Here is a 22,946-nt window from a genome sequence, read left to right as displayed (position 1 = left end):
TTGTGAGCTACCGTCATCTAGATGGACTGTTGTCTTTATTCAACCTTACTATGAAACTATGGTGGCAGGCGACATAGGAAGTGACACGCTCAGGGCTCCCACTGATTCTGCATTATGGTGAGTTGAACAATTTAATACTAAAATGTAATAGTAGAAATAAAGCGCTGACAAATTGCCTGCAAAAAAATAGCTTAGCCCTCGCGTGCCATCCCCAACCCACCCCGGGCCTTGCCATAATTTTCTTCCACGCAACTGGTCCCCGGTGCCAACAAGGTTGGGGACCACTGCTGTATAGAACCACACAGTCTTTCTTCTAAAAGCATCACCACCGGAGTCCTCTTCATCCTGCGCCATAGGAATGGAATTTTTTATGGAGGTGTGCATCACAAGACTGTTGAAGGTCACCACGAGTACAGCTTCCTACAAGAATGAATGGGACTATGGCGCTCGTGCGGGATGAAGAGGATCCCAAGGGGCCACTTTCAAAAGAGACTATACAGCTTTGGGCAGGGACCTACTACTTAACCAAGTGAACTGCACTTGGGGGTGGGGGATCAAAAAGGAAAGATGTGCTTTAGGTAGAACACCCACAATCTTTAACTAATCCCAGGTGTTCTTTGGACAAGCAGTCATGCAATTCATTCTCTCTCTCTCTCAACCTCGTTTTATCCTGTGTATTTCTTGTTTTCTTTCTAAAGCTTCTTTAGAAAGAAAACAAGAAATACACAGGATAAAACGGTAGCTTCTCAAAAGGCATTATATAAAATAAACTAGTATTTAGGACACCAGCTGCATTGTGTATGAGGGGCTTCTACAGTTTCAGAAAACAAAATTCAGCCTAAAATTAGATGTCTAAACAGGTCAGAAAACAAACCCTACTTAGGCTGGCGCTCTTTAACAAAGTGAACATGGATAGTCCCCCCACAGCCAAGAAACAGGATCATGTGTTCACCAGCCAATTCTCCATCACCTCTAGGATCTCACCTGCACTAAGGCATCTTCTCCTAGCAGAGAGCAAGACAAAGTTGGGGTTGTCCCAAGAAATCCAGAATCTGTCACTTCCTCTACAGTCTCACCGATAGAGAGTACCAGGGTGGCATTCACGAAGGATACTATGATGTACGCATCATACTCATCTGTAAAAAGGAGTGCAAGAATAACCCAAATTAGACTGACCTTAGAAGAGCCATACACTGGTCACATGCATTGCATTATCAGTTACTATGCAGTATACAACATATCCGGGTCAAACATAAAAACTGAACCTTGACTGGCAAAGGTTTAACTTTTAATCAGTACTTTAAAAATATAGAAGACCAGTCAGTTTTTGGATTAAAAAGGCATTGCCCGTGTTACCTGGAATGCCCCACAATGCAACACCCAGAGATTCTGCCAAACAAGTATATGGTACACAATGATATATGTATATAATATGTAATAAATATGGAAACCTGGCAGGACCTCCAAAGTATCAAAAAGGTGCCACGTTATAAGTATCAATCATCAGAGAACACAAAGTGTGGACTGTACAGCATCTTCTCTGATGAGAGTGGCAATGGCTGAAAGGCCTCTGTACTCTCTTCACATTTATAAACTTTGGCTGTTCATTTCAATGTATTGTGTGGTATGTGAATTATGGAGCCATTTATGAATTTGTCAGCAGACTGAAGCATCAGGAAGTATAATTTTACAAACCCAACCTCTCTTCAGAGCTTCAGCAGCCAATACACTGGGCTTCCAAAAACACGGCAAAGCCTGGTAACAAGCAACATGAGAAGAGATCTATACACACCTGTATGTGTGGAGGGGGGTTATACCATCACCTCCTCCACCAGCACACACCTGTGGAAGAAACAGAAAGGCTTGGTATTGGGAGGGTGTCATCACCAAGTACCAGCCAGAGTTAGTATGTGCTGAAGAAGATGAGGACAACAAATCACAAGATGTTATATCTTCCTGCTCCAGACACAACACAGAGCTTAGGAAGTAACCAGCAACTTCACCCAACAGTGTTATGTGGTCAGCAAGTCCTGATCTGTGAACTGGGAAGGAAAGAGTGCAATATCAATATCCTTTGTACCGCCAATATACATGTGTGCCCCTGATGCATGCAGGTACACACATTCCCCACAATGCACACACATCTCCCCCTTTGTATCCCCAACATACACACACACACACACGTCTGAAGAATGAAGAGGAAGGCCTGATCAGGCAGCATTTAAGGCACCCCATGCTCCCCTCTCTCCAATCACAGATCAGATCTTGCTGGAAATCCTCCTTAAAAGAAACCTGAACTAGGAGAAATATGATGCCTATGTGGATTTATTTCTAGGAATGCCAATTGGCTGTCTCTAGCTCCAGCATTTACAAACAGGCATGCAGAACTGATGTGAATACTTATTTTAGGGCAGTGCCTGAAAAAGTAGGAAAACCTCTGGATTAGCATAAAGTTCAGGGAACCTGACATTTTAAGATAGGCAATCAATGGCAGCTTTCATATTCACTCAATACATAATTTCTTTATAGTGTTTAGCCAAAAGTTTTAGTTCTGGATGGAGTGGGAATGACTGAGGCTGAGGCTTTGTTCACATCACGCTGCAGAGATGTCAGTTTTTCTGCATGTATTCTGCAAGGGCTGAAAGAAAAATGGTTCTCTGTGTGCCCTGTTCCCACCACGACATGCGTTTTTTTACCATGCAGGAAGCTGCAACGTGAATGCAGCTTTCTGCATGGAAAAAAACCTGACACGAAACATTGGTATGAACAGGGCACGTAACTAACGCACATGAAAACTGATGTCAACGTGCATAAAAATTTAACTAAAATGTGCATGAAAACTGATGTAAACTCATGCAACTTTGGGACATCATGTCAATGTCATGTTTTTCCAATGATAACCATTCATAATGTTCAACTTAAAGTTGAAACAACTTAAAAGAAGTTCATGCACTACTTTAGACTTTCATGCAACTTGAGGGCCATAGAATTCAATGTTAACCCTTAAAAGCTGCATGAAAGTCGAACCTGAATGTTATACAGCGCAAAAGTTGTCCATTATCCCTGGTCAAAGTCGTATCCAAGTCGCACCCAGTGTGACTCATACGAGTGTAAATGTGGCCTTATTTCTCCATCTGTGCGTCCGCTCCCCCTCAGCCTCTTCTCTTTGGTGCTCCAGCAGTAGTCACACTAACATCATCACATACATTGTAGGACTGTTGTTCCTGCATTGTAGGGAAGGATGGAGAGCAACTTCCCACAACCCGGAGCACAGAGAAGAGATGAGTGCCAACTGCTGGGGGAGTGAGAGATCAGGTAATTACAGATAATTTCTCTATCAATAGCAGACATATCTGTACTGAAGAGCACCTGTCACACAACACTGAAGGGGACACTGCACAGAAACCAAAAGCAATATAATATGCGACAGGTGTAATTCGATCTCACATGGAATTAGTATAAACCAAATTAATTGAACAGGACCAATAAAGATTATAAATGCTTAGATTTGTTCATGACTAGCTACTGGTTTACTTAGAAATAGTAAATCTTATGAAGGCCACCCTCCTCCTTTGACCCATCAAGCTTCACCCTACATACCTTCAATGTGTCGTCTAACTGTCCACACAGCATTGGGGTTACCGGGCAGCTCTGAGACGGCCATTTCAGACACCTAAAAAGAAAATGGTTATTAGAGAGAAGCATGATCCCTCCCCTAAAAGGACAATAGCACAGATCGGGTGCAATTTCCTCTCCAGGAACACTCATGGCATCACACAGCTACCCAATGCTCACCTCAAGACCGTGTCTCAAGACCCTGAGAGAAGAGCGGGGACCTCGGCCACAGGCCACGTACAGCTGAGGAGTATCTTCGTTTGCCAAGTCAGCAATCTATGAATTAAGGACATATTTGAGTCAACGGGAAGCTCAGTTGTGCCATTACTGCCCGGTGTATGCCAACCCTACAGCCACATACCTGGCATGTCATGATGGGGGAGAGACTGTCCTGCTCATCTACCAGCACCAGATTCTTCAGGGGACGGGGCTGGAAGAAAAAGGTATCTCCCTCTTCTAAAGGCATCGCTGAGGAAAACTCGGGTTCCTCGTCATCGTCACCCAGATGGGCAATCTGGTAGAGATAACTAAGAAGGAGATGTACTATTAAAAACACCATATTTGTCTGCATGCACATTATCTTATTTAATACAGCCATTAAAATCTGCAAATAGGTCATATTTTTTCCCCTCTCTCGCTGTCACTTTCTTCCAGTTTGTTTCCTGATTAACCTATTGTTGTATAGATCCAGCACTCAGCAAAACATGAACTATGGCATCATTAATGTCCCCTTACATATATAGTCGATGCTTCTAGGTGTCCCTGTGAATAGGCTTTTTTTTTTTTTTTAATTAATTAAACACTGGAAAACATGCTTCCTATCCCTCTTCCTTTTACTTTGTATGTATTTCCAGACATTTAACATAAGGTAATGCACTTCCAACACACTTAAGGCCAAGCACGGAAATTAGGATAGGGGCTGCATGAGGAGAAACATAGTTTAAAGCAGAACTTTATCCATCACAAAACTTGATAAAAAAAATAAAATAATGTCCTTTATGTTCCTTGCTACATTCCACATTAATAAGAATAATACTGTGAAAAAGAGTGTGTGCTGTAAATTGCCTCCAGCATTGTTTGTTTCTTCTTGTTGGAGGCTGCCATTTTGCTGAAGCCCAGAGCAGTGTAAATCATAAAGCGGGGGGGGGGGGGGGGGGGGACACCAAACCGATTTTTTTATTGGAAAAAATGTCTTTCTGGACATGGGATTTCTGGAATGCCGGGAATCTGTCACATTTGCTTGTGTCCCCAATCAAATGGCTGGTGTCCTAAATGATCACATGTGCAGCACCGTGGCAGTTGCAGATCAAAAAGAAGCAGCTTCCTTGGCTGTAAAGGATAGGAGAGCTTAATTCCACTTTAAGGCTGTCAGCAGATTGGCTCTACAAATTCTTCAGTGCCTAAAAATAGAGTGTAACTGAGCATATGCAGAGCAGTGGAGACAGTGTATTACGGGATTTGAAACTGTATAGGCACCCATTTTTTACATGGCTAGACCTGCAAAAGAGGAGCCAGCATGAAGTGATCTAGCAGGACTTAAATTTCTGACTAAAGCGTCAGTAGCCTTCAAGTGGAAGTAAAACCATCGAAAGGTATAACGGAATTTGCCGGGAACATAACTCTCACATTGGTTGTGCTCTCAACCAAACTGCGGCTCTGCCCCCGCTAGATTAGCACTGGATCGGGTATGTTTAATTGTGGAAGCTGAAAGAGCGACAAAAAGAATGAGTGCTTCATCCCTCTGTCCCATAAGCATTCCATTGGGAGTTTGAGATTGCCTTTATATGCCTGCTGATCTTACTATGAGAGTAACCAACCAGCCACAGAACTTTTACTGAGGTAGGGTGGCACCTTAGGCCGCGTACACACGGGCGGATTGTCTTCCCAACTTAGTCCGCTGAACCGTGTTTCAGCGGACAATCCGCTCGTGTGTGGGCTTCAGCGGACAATCGGACGGACTTAGTCTTTCGGAATTTCCGTAATTTTGTCCGTCCAAACTTGGTTTCAGCGGACAGTCCGCTCGTGTGTAGGCAAGTTGGACGGACTAAGTATGGCGCATGCTCAGAAAGGATTTACACGGCCGAAGGTTGCATTGCAGTGTATTGGACGTCGTTTTTCTAGTCCCGTCGTACGTGCTGTACACGTCATCGCGCAAGTTTTCAGCGGACCGTCTGTTCATCGTGTGTGGTCAAGTCCGTTCATTCAAAATTTGGACGGACTGTCTGACAAACTTAGTTGGGCAGACAATCCGCCCGTGTGTACGCGGCCTTACAGATAAAACTCACCATAATGACACACAGTAATATTTATATCATCTTAAAGCTTCACATTACATTCATAAAATGGTAAGGTGCCAATCACTTACTGGTTCCCAAATTCTGAAGCTACAAAGAGAAAACCGGTCTTCAAGACACACATTGCCGAAGCCACTGGAACGGTATCAAAGTATTTTAGACGGATTTCTGTGACCTGAAGAAGCACAACAGACAGGACAATGAGAAAGAACAAAAACGAAACACACCAGTACAAATACCAATCCTCCTAGCCTGCAGCTCCTTACCATGTCTTCATCAGTCTCAAGTGTGATTTTAAAGATGTCCCCCTGTTCGGTCTGAGCCAGGAAGAAAAACATGGATTTGGTTTTGTGTGTAGCCGAGCAAACAAAGATCATTCCCCGCTCTGGATCGTCTAGATCATTCTAATTAAAAGAGAACAAACAAACAGTTAATCTGGATTCACATTAACGTCTATGAATACAAACACATTCTGTACATCTCTGCATGACATGCACCTTTCCCTATTCTTTATCTCTTTAACCACTTGCCCTCTGGAAGATTTACCCCATTTCATGACCAGGCCATTTTTTGATACAGCACTGCAGTACTCAAATTGACAATTGCGCAGTGACGCCAAATTAAAATTTGTAATTTTTTTCCCCCACAAATAAAATTTTGGTGGCATTTAAAATCGCCACTGGGTTTATTTTTTGCCCTAGAAAAAAATAAAAAAAAAAAAAAATATATATATATATATATATATATATATATATATATATATATATATATATATATATATATATATATATATATATATATAATTTTTTAACTTTCCGCTATATACAATAACCATATCCCCCCTGCCAAAAAATAAATAAAATAAACTCAAATTTCTTTAAAAATTAGGCCAATATGTATTAAGCTACATATTTTTTGCTATTAAATCCTAATAAGCGCATGTTGATTGGTTTGCGCAAAAGTTATAGCGTCTACAAACTATGGGATATATACTGGAATTTTATTTATATTAGTAATGGCAGGGATCAGCGGCTTATAGCTGGACTGCGATATTGTAGACAATCTGACACTTTGTGGGAACCAGTGACACCAATACAGTGCTAAAAATATGCATGGTCACTGTACTGATGGCACTGACTGGGTAGGGGTCAAACATCTAGGGTAATCAAAGGGTTAAATGTGTGCCTGACCAGTGTTTGTGTACAGTGTGCCGTTTTTTCTGAAGGATGTGATGGATTTCCATTCACTGCATTGCAGTGAATGGAAATCCATCACTTCCCTGCTGACAGAATTTTTTTTTTTAAACATAAGCAGAGCGATTTTCTGGGTTGCTCCTCGCTGATGAGCAGCTTGCCGATTGATTGCCCAGCACCCGCTGATCCGCTTGTGCGGTGTCTAATCCAATGCATCTCCTACTCGAAAGTGCTGGATCACATACTAGGTACGTGATCTGGTGCAGGAGAGCGGCTCTGCCACTGTATAACCAAGTTATGCAGTCGGCAAATGGTCAAAGTAGTATTAAATCCTTATTTTATAAACTAGCTAATGAAAGTGTTTTTATTGTGGTCAATAATTACATTTACCCATCCAAGGTTTGCCCCCTTAATCTCCCTTTGCAACATTTATGCTTAATTTCCCATCAGGGAGCATACACAAATCTCTCACTGACGGGAGCAATACATGCCCCATGAGTACTTGTGTTCAAACTTGGCGATTTGCATGCTTCCGCATTCCAAATGTCAAAGTCAGGTAGTAGGACTGGTGGGCAGATTACACTGTTCCACCTGTGCAGGTCTGTGCACAGAGGGACTTGACATTTATCTGCAGTCCCAGGCGAAGGAGGGCCTACCTACATGATGTGGTGGATATGATGGAGTGCCATAGTGGTCCTACTGGTGAATGAGCCACCACAGTTTAATCATGATGCAAGGACAGAAAAATACCTGCTGACCAATCAAAACTCCAGCCACCACACATCCTCTAGCGTATTAAAATCCCAAGCAACGCCAACAGCCCTGATTGAGGTTTCCCCTGCTGGACCACAGAACACGTACTCCCTCTTTAGTTATTAAGACTAACTGGGCAGGGCTGACAACACTACTTGGGATTTCAGTGCAGCAGAGGCAGGATTGTCCACCCACCTAGAGTAGTTAAGGAGCTCACTGGATTTGCAGTATTTTTTCCCACGCTTGCACATTTCCCAATGTTTTGTGTCCTTAAACATTGCGTGTATTGCAGAGATGTACTATTATTCTGGGTTTGAGTAGGACTATAGATGCATCCTAGCTACAGCTCATCAGAATCTTTACATTCTCTTCATTAGTTTCAGAGAAGAGACATGAAAAATCATCACAAAAGCTGCACCATCTAATTCAATCTAAAACGCAATGTATAGGGCGACTCACCCGCCTTCTTGGGATGGGACAGCGAATATCTGGCTGGTCTCCAAAGTTCTTGTAGGTAATGTAGTTTTCAGAGCAGATGAGCACTCCACTGGGACCATCTGAGCCTCCAGGAACTGTACAAAAAAAAAAAAAAAAAAAAAAAAAAAAACACTGTATAAGATAAATGGAACTCCACTAGTGATTTCAAATAATGCAAAGTGAGCTGACTACTCACCTGTGATCAAGAAGTTGCCATGCTCCTCCAAAGGCTCACTGTATTTGCGCACTACATGGTTCAAGCCCAGATCCAGCTCATAGAAGGTTAGTGTTTGCTGGGTGTTAGCAGCTGCCTCTCCAGTTGGGTCATTATCTGCTTCCTAGAAACAAAAACAGACTGCATTAAGGCCATAGAAATAAGGTCATGCTGCAGCTGAGTGCCACCCTGCTGTACACGGCTCATAAGAACATACAGCAGCAAGGCTTAACCCTGTTATACATGGCTCATCAGTGTAACATTGTCTCCAGTGGAATAGTCAGAGAAGAGACATGAGAATTCATCATGCTGAGCGCCAACATTCAGTCTTATTGTGTCGAATGGGGTCGGGGTGGGATGGGCCAGTCTTACCTCATAGTCCATCTCCAGACAGGCAAACATGGGATTTTCAAAGCCCACATCCACCCCCACCACATGGTACACCAGAGTGTTCGCCTTATGAGCCTCGAGCGGGGAGGAGATGGTCAGACGGGCAGCTGCGTCTCTGTTCAGGATGTATACCAGTTTCTGCTTCTCAATGGCACCTGTGAGCAACCAGAAGACATATTCAAAACCCGGGATACAGACCAAGTACTGAGAGCATGGTTTACTATCAAAACTTATTTCATCAGAGAAGCATAACAATCTAATCTTCCTTTTCAAAGCAACAATCTGAGAACAAGTCTTCCGCGCTACTGTATGTCTGCTCACACAGGACTGGTTTTAAAGTTCTACAGTCCCCTTAATTAGGCTTACCTTTATATAAAATGAACATCTCCCAAATGTGCACAGTTTAGGACAGGGGTCTTCAAAACTATGGCCCTCCATTTGTTCAGGAACTACAATTCTCATTATGCCTAGTCATGTCTGTGAATATCAGTGTTTTACAATGCCTCATGGGATGTGTAGTTCCATAACAGCTGGAGGACTGGTTTAGGAGATGTTACTGGCTCTGCATGTAGGGCGAATATCATTGGCACATGCACTGGCATACCTTCAGAGCTTTGTGCTGGAACTGAGAACTCCCAGCGAGTGACGTCATCGTGGCTCCAGCCAATCACATAGCCGAAGCTCACAAACCCAGAAGAAAGACCAGGAGGATGACATGTCAGCCCTCTCATCTGTGACTTTACAGTGCTGGAGGGCTTCGTTCCAAGGTATTTTATAATTAGCTAGTACGGAGCTCTTCTCAGAGGTAGGATGTCTCCAGTGATTGTCAGAGAAGAGACATGAAAACTCATCATTGAGAGCAGAAAGTGTGCAGATACCGGGGAAGAGCCGGGACTACCGACTGTGACAGAGGTCATCTAACTGCTACACCCCGCCCCACAACACATGGCAAAGTACAACATAGCATACAGCCCACCCACTCCACCGAGACAGAGTACCCCCCAGACACAAGGGAACCCCAGAGATCAGTCTGGCACAGGGGACCCCCCCCCCCACATATGACTTACAGGCACAGGGGATCCCCCCCCAGAGGCCTGCAAAAAAAAAAAAAAAAATCACTGCCAGGCATAGGGAACCCCCAGGGGCCTCAGATCACCACCAGGCACCCCTGAAGTCATCGCCAGACACAGGGGACCCCCAGGAGACCTCTGAGATCACTACCAGGCGCCTCCAGAGATAACTCCCTGAAACAGGGGATACCCTACAGACCACAAATATCACACACAGGGGACCCCCCAGAATCACCACTAGGCACCCCTAGAGGTCTCTGAAATCACTGCCACACACAGGGTACTACCAACGCCCCAAGATCTGAGATTTATGAAGAAAAAAAATAAAGAAATCACAGGACACCCCCCCCCCCATCCTCGGTGGTGGACAGGGATCCCCACCCCCAATGTCATGCACAGACCCCCCTTATCCCCAGTGGGGTTCGCCCCCACCTCCTGCTGCTGCGGCCTCCATAAAGGAGATAAAATGTGGTCCGCAGCCAAGACCTGACCTGGGACATACACGCGGTCCCTCCTCACCTTCCCCTGGTACACACGCAACGTGGCTCCTGTGGCGGATATTCACACCGGATTCTTCTCTGGGTCACTCAGCCGCCATTTTGTTGCGCCTCTGCTGCCACAAAGCCGTGCGGGGTTCTCAAAGAGCTGTCCACCTTCCGCCTGCCCTCATACACCCTATTATGACCTGACGACCAGATTAATACCACCTCAGTACACTCAGGAGTCCAAGTGCTGCTCCTCTTCCCTGCCAGAACAGTAAGGACAGCCCTTGCCACACGAAAGGAACCCGGAAATGAGGAGAATACAAAGCATAGGTCCTCTAGAACCGGAAGTAATAAGTTGTAGGACTCCTGAGGTAGGATGTAAAGAGGAATGAAGGGTCCCGGGGGCGGAAGTGACGCGCCCTGCCAACATGACCAGCTCAGCTAGTTACCAGGGAGACCAGAGCCCTTCACTATGGAGCAGATCTGATCCCTGACTGATCTGCAAGAGCTGGGAGGAGGCCTATGAGCGGCTGTGGTCCAAAAAAAAAAGTGTCACTTTTATTCCTATTACAACCCTTGTAATAGAAATAAAGCATGACAGATATAGATCTGGGGTCAAAAAGATCTCATATTTACACTAAAAAACACACATGAAAATGAAAATGACCCTTTAAGAGTTATGGGCAGAAGTAGGGCTGGGGAAAAAAATAAAATAAAAGGGATGTAAATCTTGAATCAAGTTGAGAGGTCAAATCAATCAAAATTTAAGCAAATAGATTTTTTTTTACCACCGCGCTGATCCTGAGGTGCTGCGGGCAGGAGTTTTAGGCGAGGCCGCGGCTTTGGCCTAGTCCACGAGGCCCGATGATGCCGCAGACTAGGCCGAAGCTATGGCCTTGCCTAAACTCCTGCCCGCAGCTCCTCAGGACCGGCGCGGTGTACATAAATAAAACAAAAACCCTTGAATTGAAATTGTGAATAGTTTTAAAAAATAAATAGTCAGATTATTATTTTTTTTAAAGAAAATCACCCAGCTCTAGGCGGAAGTGACATTTTGGTGTTGCTTCTGCCCTGCAATGTCATGGAGACGGGTGGGGGCCATCATCCCCTCACTCGTCTCCATGTCTAGTCAGAAGGACCGGATTGCCTCTGCTGCCAGTAAGTGTCAGAGGGGGGCCCCTCTCCCGCCACCGATAAAAGTGATCTTGCGGCAAATCCGCCGCAGAAACCACTTTTATCTTGTAGCCGATTACGAGGATACTGGGGTTATGGCAGCTAGCTGCTGCCATAACAATGATATCCGTCCTCAAAGTAAGGACGTATATCGGCGTTCGGTGAGTGGTTAAGAGGACTTCTGCTACTTTGATCTGAGGGATACATTAGCTACCTTTACAAAAGCTGTACTACACTGGCCCAGGGGTGCACACCAGGCTCCATTCCTGTATTGCTGGGAAGTCACAACAGTTCACGAAGATGCGCACAGCTGGCCTTCTCACTCCCAATATATGCCAGTGCCTCCCCACACTTACTGATCATAACAGCTCGGCCCTTGGGGTCCACAGCCAGGAACTGCCCGGGTACGATCCTACGGCAGCCGCTCTTTCCGAAGGTTTCTTGGTGGATCTTCTCGAACATGTTCTTGGAGGGGTGATACTCCAGAATGATGATACGACCCGAGTCACTGCCCACCACAATGTAATCCTTCGTGCCTCCGGTCAGGCGGAAGGCCATGAGGGAGCGAATCACCCCGAACACTTCCACCGTCAGCAAGGTGTGGACTTTTCCTGTGTTGGCATCTGGTCGGAGTAACTCCACAATCTTCCCCCGGGAAACAACAATCTCTTGTAGTTTGGTTCCTAATCAGGGTAAATAAAATTAATATACATGTTTAGAATGGAAGCCCAGGGAGGAAGTCAAAAATTTAAAATTTCAACTTTAACTGCTTCAGCCCCGGAAGATTTTACCCCCTTCCTGACCACAGAACGTTTTACAAATTTTTGGCACTGTCACTTTGACAATTGCGCAGATGTGCGACGCTGTACCCAAACAAAATTTTTCCCCACAAATAAAGCTTTCTTTGGGTGGTATTTGAGCACCTTGGCGCTTTTTATTTTTGCGCTATAAACAAAAGAACGACAATTTTAAAAAAATTATATATATTTATTATCATCTTTTACTTTAATAAATATCCATTTTTTAAAAAAAAAATTTTTTTTTCCCTCAGTTTAGACCGATAGGTATTCTTCCACTTTTTTTTTTTTTTTTTTTTAACAAAAATAAGTTATAGTGTCTACAAAATAGGGGATAGATTTATGGCATTTTATTATTTACTTATTTTATTACTAGTAATGACAGCGATCTGTGATTTTTATCGGGACTGCGATATTGTGCTGGACAAATTGGACACATTTTGGGACCAGTGCTATAAAAATGCACAGATTACTGTAAAAATGTCATTGGCAGGGAAGGGGTCAACACTAGGGGAGCGATCAAGGGGTTAACTGTGTTCCCTCACTGTGTTCTAACTGTAGGGGAGATGGGACTTGAGAGAGAGAGAGAGAGATTCATACTTTATATGAACACACAATTAGTCTCTTCTCCCCTCAGAGAACCGGGATCTGTGCGTTTAAACACACAGATCCCGGTTCTCACGAGTGATCGCTGGTGTCCGGCGGTCGTAGAATCAGCTCAGCGGGCAAGCACCTCCAGAGGCGCACGTGGAGTCGGTGGCGGGGGGGGGCGGAAGAGTCTTGGTAGCGAGGGGGGAATGAAGTATCAGAGGTGAGCAGCCTGATGTTGGGTACCTGAGAAATTTCCATGGATGGCGAAGCTGATGCCGGTGGCCCTCTGCAGGGTTATATTGTACAGGAACATGGCGGCGGAGGTCCAATATCAGCAGCTGGTGGAATCACGTGAGGAGCGCGATACCTGAAACAGATAAATTAGATTATTCCCATACATTCTGCCATATGGCGTGGGGTGGGTGGGGGTTGGGGGAGCTCTTCTCAGAAGTAGGATGTCTCCAGTGATTGTCAGAGAAGAGACATGAAAACTCATCATTGAGAGCAGAAAGAGTGCAAATACCGGGGAAGAGCCGGGACTACCGACTGTGACAGAGGTCATCTAACTGCTACACCCCCCCATGGCAAAGTACAACACAACATACAGCCCCCCCAGGACAAAGTACCCCCCAGACACAGGGGGACCCCAGAGATCAAAGTCTGGCACAGGGGACCCCCACATATGACTTCTAGACACAGGGGATGCCCATATGGACCCCAAATATGACTGCCAGGCATAGGGAACCCCCAGGGGCCTCAGATCACCACCAGTTACCCCTGAAGTCATTGCCAGACACAGGAGACCCCCAGGAGGCCTCTGGAGATCTGAGACTTTCCAGGCAAAAATCACAGGACAACCCCCCTAATATAATGGACTGCATCCCCTTTATCCTCACCAGCGCCCCCCATATCATGCACAGCCCCTCATATCCCCAGTCAGGGGCCCCCCACCTCCTCCTGGTGCGGCCTCCATAAGGAGATAAGTGTGGTCCGCAGACAAGACCTGCCCCGGGGACATACACCGGACCATACACCCCGCCCCCTCTCACCTTCCCCCAGTACACACACGGCGTGGCTCCTGTGGCGGATGGCGGGGATTCACACCGGATTCTTCTCCGGGTCACTCAGCCGCCATTTCGCGCCTCTGCTGCCACAAAGCCGTGCGGGGTCCTCAGAGAGCCGCCCACCTCCCGCCTGCCCTCATACACCCTACTATGACCCGACACCCGGAATAATACCACCGCCCCACCTCGAGCCTGCGCCTCACCTCGATACACTCCGGACACCGCGCGCCGCTCCTCTTTCCTGCCAGCACCGGCACAGTATGGACAGCCCTTGCTACAACCGAAGGACCCCGGAAATGAGGCGAATACGTAGCGTAGGTCCTCTAGAACCGGAAGTGACGAGTTGTAGGGTCCCCGAGGCAGGACGTGACGAGGAATGAAGGGTCCTGACTCCAGGAGCCGGAAGTGACGCGGCCTGTCAACATGGCCAGCTCAGCTAGTTACCAGGGAGACCGGAGCCCCTCACTGACTATGGAGCAGATCCGATCCCTAACCGACCTGCAGGAGCTGGAGGAGGCCTACGAGCGGCTGTGTGCTGAGGAGGTGGGGGGGACTACCGGGAGGACCTGTCATGTATCAATCATTGGGGGGAGGGGGTACTGGGAGGACCTGTCATGTATCAATCATTGGGGGAGGGGGTACTGGGAGGACCTGTCATGTATCAATTATTGGGTGGTGGGGGGGTACTGGGAGGACCTGTCATATATTAATTATTGGGGGGGGGGGTACTGAGAGGACCTGTCATGTATCAATTATTGGGGGAGGGGGTACTGGGAGGACCTGTCATGTGTCTCTACTGACTTGTACATGTGTCTCTTGCAGAAAGAGGTGGAAGCGGAGCTGCAGGCATTGCTCGGACAGCAGGGGTCGGTGGAGAACAAGATGCTGGCTCTGCAGAGGATGGGGTAAGTACCAATGGGTTTGGCCAATGTGAAGAAAGACACCATAAAAGGGGCCCTACGCTATGTCCCGCTCCTTTTCATACTGCAGAAAGCTGTAATCTGATTGGCTGTCACAGGTGACACTGCAGTCTTTGTTCCAGGCTGGTGTCTCTCTAATGGAAATCAGATCCAGCCACCTGCAGGAAGTCATGTGGTTTATCACACGGGTGACCACAGGGATATACAGAGCATTGGGGACATCCCAGTGTATAAGGCTGGATTCACACCTATGCAGTTTTAGTGCTTTTTGCATTTTGCAGATTTTCACTAGAGTCCATTTAATATTGTTTCCTATGCAACATGTTCTGTAGTGCAAATCTGCAAAATTCAAAAAGCACAAAAAATGCATAGGTGTGAATCCAGCCTAAAGGATGAGATGATAATCTCTGTGTCTCCTGCCAGGCCCAACCTGCAGCTCATAGAGGGAGACGCCCAGCAGGTGTCCGGGATGATCACATTTACTTGTAACCTGGCCGAAAATGTCAGCAGCAAAGTCAGACAGCTGGACCTCGCCAAGGTACGTCCGGGGGGGAATATCCTCATCAGGGGGTGAGTGGGTGTGGAGCACTGGAAGTATTGGCAAATTTTCATAGTAACACCAAGGAGATCACTGATAAGAAGAAATAGAAGCAATGCTTTTCGGGGGTTTGTAGCACCCCCTCCCTCAGGGCTTTATAATGCTTGTATGCTTATTTTTAGTGCACTCAAACACAAGAATTTGATAAAATATAAAAGATGATGCTGTATTAAGTAAATGGATACTAAACCTGTCAAGATTTAAAATTTGCGCATGTCTGTGAAATGGCAACAAACGACGGCACCTAAAATTGTCAATAGTCAATGTTTTAAAAGCCTTTACAGGTTATGAGTTTAGAGTTAAACATGACCTATGGCCCTAGAAGTATTGCGCTTACTCAGACATTCACAGTAGGGGTGCAACAGATCAAAAAACGTACGGATCGGATCATTCCTCGGATCAGAGTCACGAATCGGATAATTTTTCGGATCAGCAAAAAAAAAAAAAAAAAAGAAAGAAAGACAAATCTTGTTACACCCAACGGAGTTTTAGATTTCACAGTTATTTTCAACACAAAACTGAACTTATATGCTTAAATACAGTATTTGTAAATCGGACGGACTGTTTAGATGCTACATTTTAAAAGCAGCAGCAAACCTGCTGACCTTACATGGTTGCTAATGTGAAAGAACACCTCTGATTTTCACATTTAACTAAATGTTAAATGTATTTAAGCATATAAGCTCTTTTTGTGTTGAAAATAACTGTGAAATCTAAAACTCCGGCGGGTGTAACAAGATGTCCGCTTGCTTCTTTCTCATTATCATTACTGCGCAGGAGTGTGGGGTGTAGCAAGATGGCGGTGACGAAACGTCACTTCTTGACAAGACATCGGCCGCCGGGTGTACCAAGATGGCCGCTGCTCCGGAGCTAGGCCGAAGCCGCGGCCTTTCCTAAGCCAAGCGCTCCGCAGATCGCGTGGTGTACCGATCCGAACAGGCTGACCCGTTCGGATCACGGATCGGTGATGATCCATTGCACCCCTAATTCACAGTGATGCCTCGCATGTGTGGTGCAATTACCCTTTACATGTTTGCTTTTGAACATAAGAAAAGGGGGATCAAACAGAAATCTGTTTAGTAAGCTGCTTCCCTGGCTCGATAGGCCAGGTAAAGACCGCTCATGAAACAAGAAGTGACAAAATCCTCATTGCTTGTGGCGGCAAAAGGATCAGGTGGCTGTAATAACTTTTACATGAAAGATGATTGCCAGCTCTTCAGCTGCAGTCATGATCCTGATAATAATCACTATATGTACGCTGGACAGCAGGTGGTTACCGTAGTTTTTGAGGCTCCGTTTGTGACTTGGGTGATCTTCTAATGATGAAATAGTAGCTGTGATGCAGTACATTCCTGTTAGAGGAGTAGCAGGCTAGTCAATAATCTGGGTGCATCCTTGGGGTTAATTATACGGGTGACTATATAAATGATCTCCCCATGTGTCCTCCTCTACAGAGTCGCCTCTATCAAGCCATACAGCGAGCAGATGACATCCTGGACCTGAAGTTCTGCATGGATGGGGTGCAGACTGCTCTGAAGAATGAGGACTACGAGCAGGCCGCGGCACACATACACCGATACCTGTGCCTGGATAAATCTGTTATTGAGCTGAGCCGGCAGGGGAATGAAGGTGATGGCCTTGCTCCTTGTTCCTCTGTAGTCCTGGCATGGTGCTGTCTCTTCTATGTGTCACACCGTGAGAGTGTAGGAAACCTGATGCAGTGTGATTGATGAGCTAGCCATGTGCGGATGGAATTTGTATGGTTTTTAATTTGTGATTAGACAATTTTTATAGGATGATGCATTTTTTGAATGTGCATCCTTATCTCTTCCCACAGTGTGCAGTCAGTGATCGCTGACTCCGCCTATCGCTGTGCAGTGATCGTTGACTCCGCCTATTGCTGTGCAGTGATCGCTGACTCCGCCTATCGCTGTGCAGTGGTCTCTGACTCCGCCTATCGCTGTGCAGTGGTCTCTGACTCCGCCTATCGCGGTGCAGTGGTCTCTGACTCCGCCTATCGCTGTGCAGTGGTCTCTGGCTCCGCCTATCGCTGTGCAGTGACCGCTGACTCCAGCTATCTCTAGCCTTGATCAGACTGAAAACAATCCCAATTACATTGCAGAAATAACATTTTAAACCCAACTCCAGGATTAAGTTACTTGCTCATAAAATAATATCCCTTACTATGCGCATACTATTACAAGAAAAGGCAGGAAGTAGCTGTGTGATACTGACTGTTGCACAGCTAAGAATAAGGATTACATGAGTAACCCTGTTCAGAAGGAAGTTGGAGTTCCACTTTTCATACTGGGACCACCTGTAGATAGTGCAACCCTCTCCTTGTTTCCTATAGGAATTTGTATATGCAAAGGTCTGAAACTGTTCACATTATGAGTGTAGTTCATCGCTTAGCGCATTGAGACTCTCAGTCGAAGTGTCTGCAAAATAACATGCTTGTAGTGCCAGCTTCAACCAGACAAGATTGCACACGGTGTTCGAGTTTTCCTGCTTCTCTCAGACACTTTCATAAATGAGGCCTTGTATATGCAGCATACAATAAGGGTAGATTTAGATGTGCTATTTCGGTGATGGGATTTGCACTGTGTAGATCTCATACAGGATGGACTTTCTTCATATCTAAAATATTCTGCAGTATTCACAATCTCTTTGGTGCTTTTGAATAATCAGGACACGGAAGATATTTTGTCTGTGTAAGTTTATATACATTTGTGATGTGTCATTTTGTGAAGCACACGTAGGATTTCACATTATATGCTTTGATTATAACAGTGGGTGTTTTTTGTTTTTTAACACAGGACTTTCATTTCATAATATGTTTTCCTTGCAACATTGGATTGTAACACGAGGGGGTAGGGATTTACTAAAACTGGAGAGTGCAAAATCTTTGTCTGTTTTGCATAGAAATCAGCTTCCAGGTTTTCTTATCAAAGCTTAATTGAACAAGCAGCAAGTGATTGTAAAGTCTCGCTTTAAAAAAAACAAAAAACAAACATGTTATACTTTCCTGCCCTGGTGCAGTGGATATGCACAGAGCAGCCCAGATCCTCCTCTTTTCGGGTCCCTTTTTGCTACTTCTGTCCCCTCCATCCTGACGAGTGCCCCCGTAGACCAGCAGCTTGCTATGGGGGGACATCTGAGCCAAGTCAGAGTTCTGTCTGCCCATTTAGACACGGAGCCCTGACCTGGCCCCGCCCCCTCTCTCCCCTGATTGGCTAACTGACTTTGATTGACAGCCGTCTGAGTCTGTGCCCCAGCCAATCAGGAGGAGAGTCCCAGATGGCTGAGGAAATCGTGGACATCACTGGATAGAGAAGGGGCTCAGGGTAAGTATTAGGGGGTGCTGGGGGGCCTGCTACACAAGGAAGGTTTTTTTATCTTAATGCATAGAATTCATTGAAGTGGTTGTAAACCCTTATAATAAGGCTTACCTGTAGCTACCCTGGATATCTCCTAAACCTGAATGGTTTAGGAGATATCCCCTGTATTTGCATGTGCCGAGGTCATCGGCACATGCACACTGAAGCAATGGCATGTACGTTACTGGCGGCTCCTGCGTGCATGTGCGGGAGTGACGTTATGCGATACCCGGAAGTAACTCCGGGAGCGCTGTCGCCGGCCGTAGCGGTGAACAAGGACCGCTGCGGGGCCTTCGATCTAAGGTAAGTAATTCATAATGAGCTAGTATGCTATGCATACTAGCTCATTATGCCTGTGTCTTGCAGGTTTTTATTTTTATTTTTTTGGGGATTACAATCACTTTAAGATAAAAAACCTTTTGCCTTTCCAACCCCTTGAAGTTAGAAGCTGATTGGTTACCAATGTTTTTGTTTTTAATTGTTTCATTTATAACATTTCGTTTATGTTGTAGCGCTGCAAGTTTTATCTTTTAAGCTAGTTTCATGCTGCTGCAATCAGATTTTGATCTGGCTTTGTGCGATTTATCTAGTGCAACTTGGTTGCTACTTTGATGGTACTTTGAATTGGTTTGGCGCCAAAATCGTACTGGATTTTCACCATAGTAGTACAGGAGCCCTTTTCAAAATCTCACCGTCTTGAGTTCCATTGATGTGAACGGGCACCATTGAAAACAATATGATTTCCATCATCATGCGATTCAGTGCAACTCAAGTTGCATCCGAAATCTCACCAGTGTGAACGGAGCCTTAAAGTGGTTGTAAACCATTACATATACCCAGAGAAGTGACTGGCCTCAGGTGATGCACAAAGGTAAAACAAATCCTCCTACACATACATAAGTTGCACCTGTTTATCTGCAGCTATCTCTTCTCTACAGTGGTTCAAAGTGCAGAATTTATACAGCTTGAAGAAATAGTACTAAACTGGTACAGACATAATTTTATATGAAAACTGTGTTCACATTACTTCCAATGTGTAGTAAGCTGTAACTTGGAACTCATCTGATTTTAGGCAGCACAATCGATGCCAATCTTCAGCACCTACAGGAGGCCGAGCAGAAGCTAAAGATTCTGGTCACAGAGAAGTTTGATGCTGCAACCAAAGCCAGTGACCTGCCACAGGTGGAGAGGTTCTTTAAGATATTTCCACTGCTGGGATTGCACGAGGAGGGAATCGGCAAGTTCTCTGCATATCTGTGCCACCAGGTAACACACCGTTATCTTGTCTAGTATAAGTTTAGTAGTTTGTATAGTTTTTCCATTTCTGAATAGAATGTCCAGAGATGTGATTGGAGGAGTGTGAGGAAAACCCAATGAAATGAATTGATATTATGGGTGGGCTCGGTCCAGCCAGTAACACTGTCTCTGGGTTGTGAGACATCCTGCTCCTCCCCTGGGCATGTTACATAAGGGTGGCTCCCTCTGCATGTACCGCTGTAAGAAAGGGTTAGTCCACCTTTACCAAAAAAAAAAAAAAAAATGCATACGTGTGTTAGAGCTGCAAAATTAATTGTTAAAAAAATCGTGATCTCGATTCAACCCCTCTGACGATCTCTATTGCAAAGTTTGCCGATTCTTTCATATAACAAGTGGAGAGACTTATCTGCTCACTCAGCTGTCAAAAGAAAACATCTGGGCAATTTGCCAAGTTTTTAAAATGAAACATTGTAATTAATGCCTCATACACACGGTCGGATTTTCCGCCGGAAAATGTGCAATCGGATCATGTTGTCGGAAAATCCGACCGCGTGTGGGCTTCATCTGACTTTTTCCGTCTGATTTTCCGACGCACAAAGTTTGAGAGCAGGATCTAAAATTTTCCCACAACAAAATCCGATCGCATAAATTCCGATCGTGTTTAGTGCCATGTGCCACGCATGCTCAGAATAAACTAAGAGACGAAAGCTATTGGCTACTGGCCCGTTTATAGTCCCGACATACGTGTTTGACGTCACCTCGTTCAGAACGATCGTATTTTCCGAAAACTTTGTGCAACCGTGTGTATGCAACACAAGTTTCAGCCAAAGTCCATCGGTAAAAATCCAATGGATTTTGTGGTCGGAATGTCTGACCGTGTGTATGGGGCATAACTCTTCTTTCTTAGATCAAAGGGAAACTTCTGTGTAATGCCCTGCATACACAATGAGATTATCGGACGAATCATCGTCCGTTTTTTTATTTTTATTTTTTTTTGCGTGCTAATCTCACGTTGAATCTAAAGAATTTACTCAAGTCACAAAAATTCTCGTAGGACAGAATAAAAATTCGGAAGTGATGTCATGTGTTGTAATGCATTAGCATTGCATTTTCGAACAGCAGCTATACTGATTAAACGAAAATGGTACGTCCTGGCATCGTATGAAAAAACATTTCCGTGCATGTCCGATAGAAATAATATCAGATGAATTGTCCTGATTGGCTCTCAACAGCTCTGCACTAACGATCTGATTATCATACGATCGGTTCGAATGCGGCATTTTTCGAGACTATTATCGGATCGTGTGTACGGAAGAAAAAAATCCAGGCAGTCTGCCAAGTGTTTAAACAATGTGTACCGTATTTGCCGGTGTATAAGGCGACCCGGCATATAAGACGACCCCCTAATCTTATAGGACAAAAACGCTTTTAAAACTGTACTTACCGTATAAGACGACCCGGCTTTCGAGGCTTCCGAGGCTTCATATTTCTTCCTTCTTCCTGCATTTGCTGAAGCCAATCACTGGGAGCGATGTATTCTATTAACCACTTGCAGACCGGACCATTTTGCTGGTCAAAGACCAGACCACTTTTTGCGATTCGGCACTGCGTCGCTTTAACTGACAATTGCGCGGTCGTGCGACGTGGCTCCCAAACAAAATTGACGTCCTTTTTTTCCCACAAATAGAGCTTTCTTTTGGTGGTATTTGATCACCCCTGCGGTTTTTATTTTTTGCGCTATAAACAAAAATAGAGCGACAATTTTGAAAAAACGCATTATTTTTTACTTTTTGTTATACCGTATTTTTCGGACTATAAGGCGCACGTAAAAGCCTAAATTTTCTCATAAAATCGACCGTGCGCCTTATAATCCGGTGCGCCTTATATATGACCTTTTTGTTGGGGCAGCGGGTATACCGTAGAAAATGAACGAATGAATGCGCACACCTCCTGACTAAGATGGCCGTAATGCCCAATCCAAGCAGTGCAGCTTCGTGAGCATTACGGCCATCTTAGTCAGGAGGTGTGCGCATTCATTCGTTCATTTTCTACGGTATACCCGCTGCCCCAAAAATGGCTCCTGTTAAGAGACATGCTTACGAAGCGGATTTCAAACTGAAGGCTATCAGTCATGCAGTAGAGCATGGAAATAGAGTAGCTGCGAGAGAATTCAACATTAATGAATCAATGGTACGAAAGTGGAGGAAGCAAGAAGATGCCCTGCGCCAGGTAAAGAAGACCAAACTGAGTTTCCGAGGAAACAAAGCAAGATGGCCACGGTTGGAGGACAAAATTGAACAGTGGGTTATTGAACAGAGAACCGCAGGTAGAAGCGTCTCTACTGTCTCTATTCGACTCAAAGCAACAGCGATCGCACGCGACATGGAGATCAACGACTTTCGAGGAGGTCCCTCTTGGTGCTTCCGTTTCATGAAAAGGCGGAATCTCTCTATCCGCACAAGAACCACTATGTCACAGCAACTGCCAAAGGATTACGAAGAAAAGCTGGCCATTTTCCATACCTACTGCAAGAACAAGATCAATGAACAGAAAATCCGACCAGAGCACATCACCAACATGGACGAGGTCCCCCTTACCTTTGATATCCCTGTAAACCGTACTGTCGAGAGAACAGGGACCAGTACGGTATCTATACGCACTACAGGAAACGAGAAGTC

The 22,946-nt window shown here is 45.1% G+C and overlaps 2 protein-coding genes across 3 annotated transcripts in view; one reads left to right on the top strand and one right to left on the bottom strand.

Moving 5' to 3' along the window:
* SF3B3 (splicing factor 3b subunit 3) overlaps positions 1 to 14,451 on the bottom strand; it is a 33,288-nt gene extending 18,837 nt beyond the window's left edge. The window contains exons 1-12 of one of the 2 annotated variants that reach the window (XM_077453435.1): positions 14,320 to 14,451; positions 13,296 to 13,419; positions 12,021 to 12,347; positions 8,919 to 9,091; positions 8,529 to 8,670; positions 8,315 to 8,427; positions 6,176 to 6,313; positions 5,981 to 6,084; positions 3,977 to 4,142; positions 3,796 to 3,891; positions 3,601 to 3,673; positions 985 to 1,136 (exon numbers count right to left, since the gene is read on the bottom strand). In XM_077453435.1, the coding sequence (XP_077309561.1) occupies positions 985 to 1,136; positions 3,601 to 3,673; positions 3,796 to 3,891; positions 3,977 to 4,142; positions 5,981 to 6,084; positions 6,176 to 6,313; positions 8,315 to 8,427; positions 8,529 to 8,670; positions 8,919 to 9,091; positions 12,021 to 12,347; positions 13,296 to 13,365 (1,554 nt within the window). In that variant the 5' untranslated portion in view covers positions 13,366 to 13,419; positions 14,320 to 14,451. Of the gene's footprint in view, positions 1 to 984; positions 1,137 to 3,600; positions 3,674 to 3,795; positions 3,892 to 3,976; positions 4,143 to 5,980; positions 6,085 to 6,175; positions 6,314 to 8,314; positions 8,428 to 8,528; positions 8,671 to 8,918; positions 9,092 to 12,020; positions 12,348 to 13,295; positions 13,420 to 14,101; positions 14,248 to 14,319 lie in introns of those variants that run through there. The other variant, XM_077453427.1, reaches the window with a different exon arrangement.
* Positions 14,437 to 22,946, top strand: part of COG4 (component of oligomeric golgi complex 4) — a 33,690-nt gene continuing 25,180 nt past the window's right edge. Inside the window, exons 1-5 of the mRNA XM_077453466.1 lie at positions 14,437 to 14,659; positions 14,939 to 15,021; positions 15,460 to 15,574; positions 17,089 to 17,263; positions 20,084 to 20,277. Of these exons, the coding sequence (XP_077309592.1) occupies positions 14,540 to 14,659; positions 14,939 to 15,021; positions 15,460 to 15,574; positions 17,089 to 17,263; positions 20,084 to 20,277 (687 nt within the window). The 5' untranslated portion in view covers positions 14,437 to 14,539. The remainder of the gene's footprint in view (positions 14,660 to 14,938; positions 15,022 to 15,459; positions 15,575 to 17,088; positions 17,264 to 20,083; positions 20,278 to 22,946) is intronic.

Source organism: Lithobates pipiens, unplaced genomic scaffold (genome assembly GCF_037356315.1).
Source record: "Lithobates pipiens isolate NorthernLeopardFrog02 unplaced genomic scaffold, aLitPip1_a1.2 Scaffold_10, whole genome shotgun sequence".
Lineage (NCBI taxonomy): Eukaryota > Metazoa > Chordata > Amphibia > Anura > Ranidae > Lithobates > Lithobates pipiens.
The sequence above is the reverse complement of the archived record's forward strand: the minus strand, read 5'-3'. Positions and strand labels throughout refer to the sequence as shown.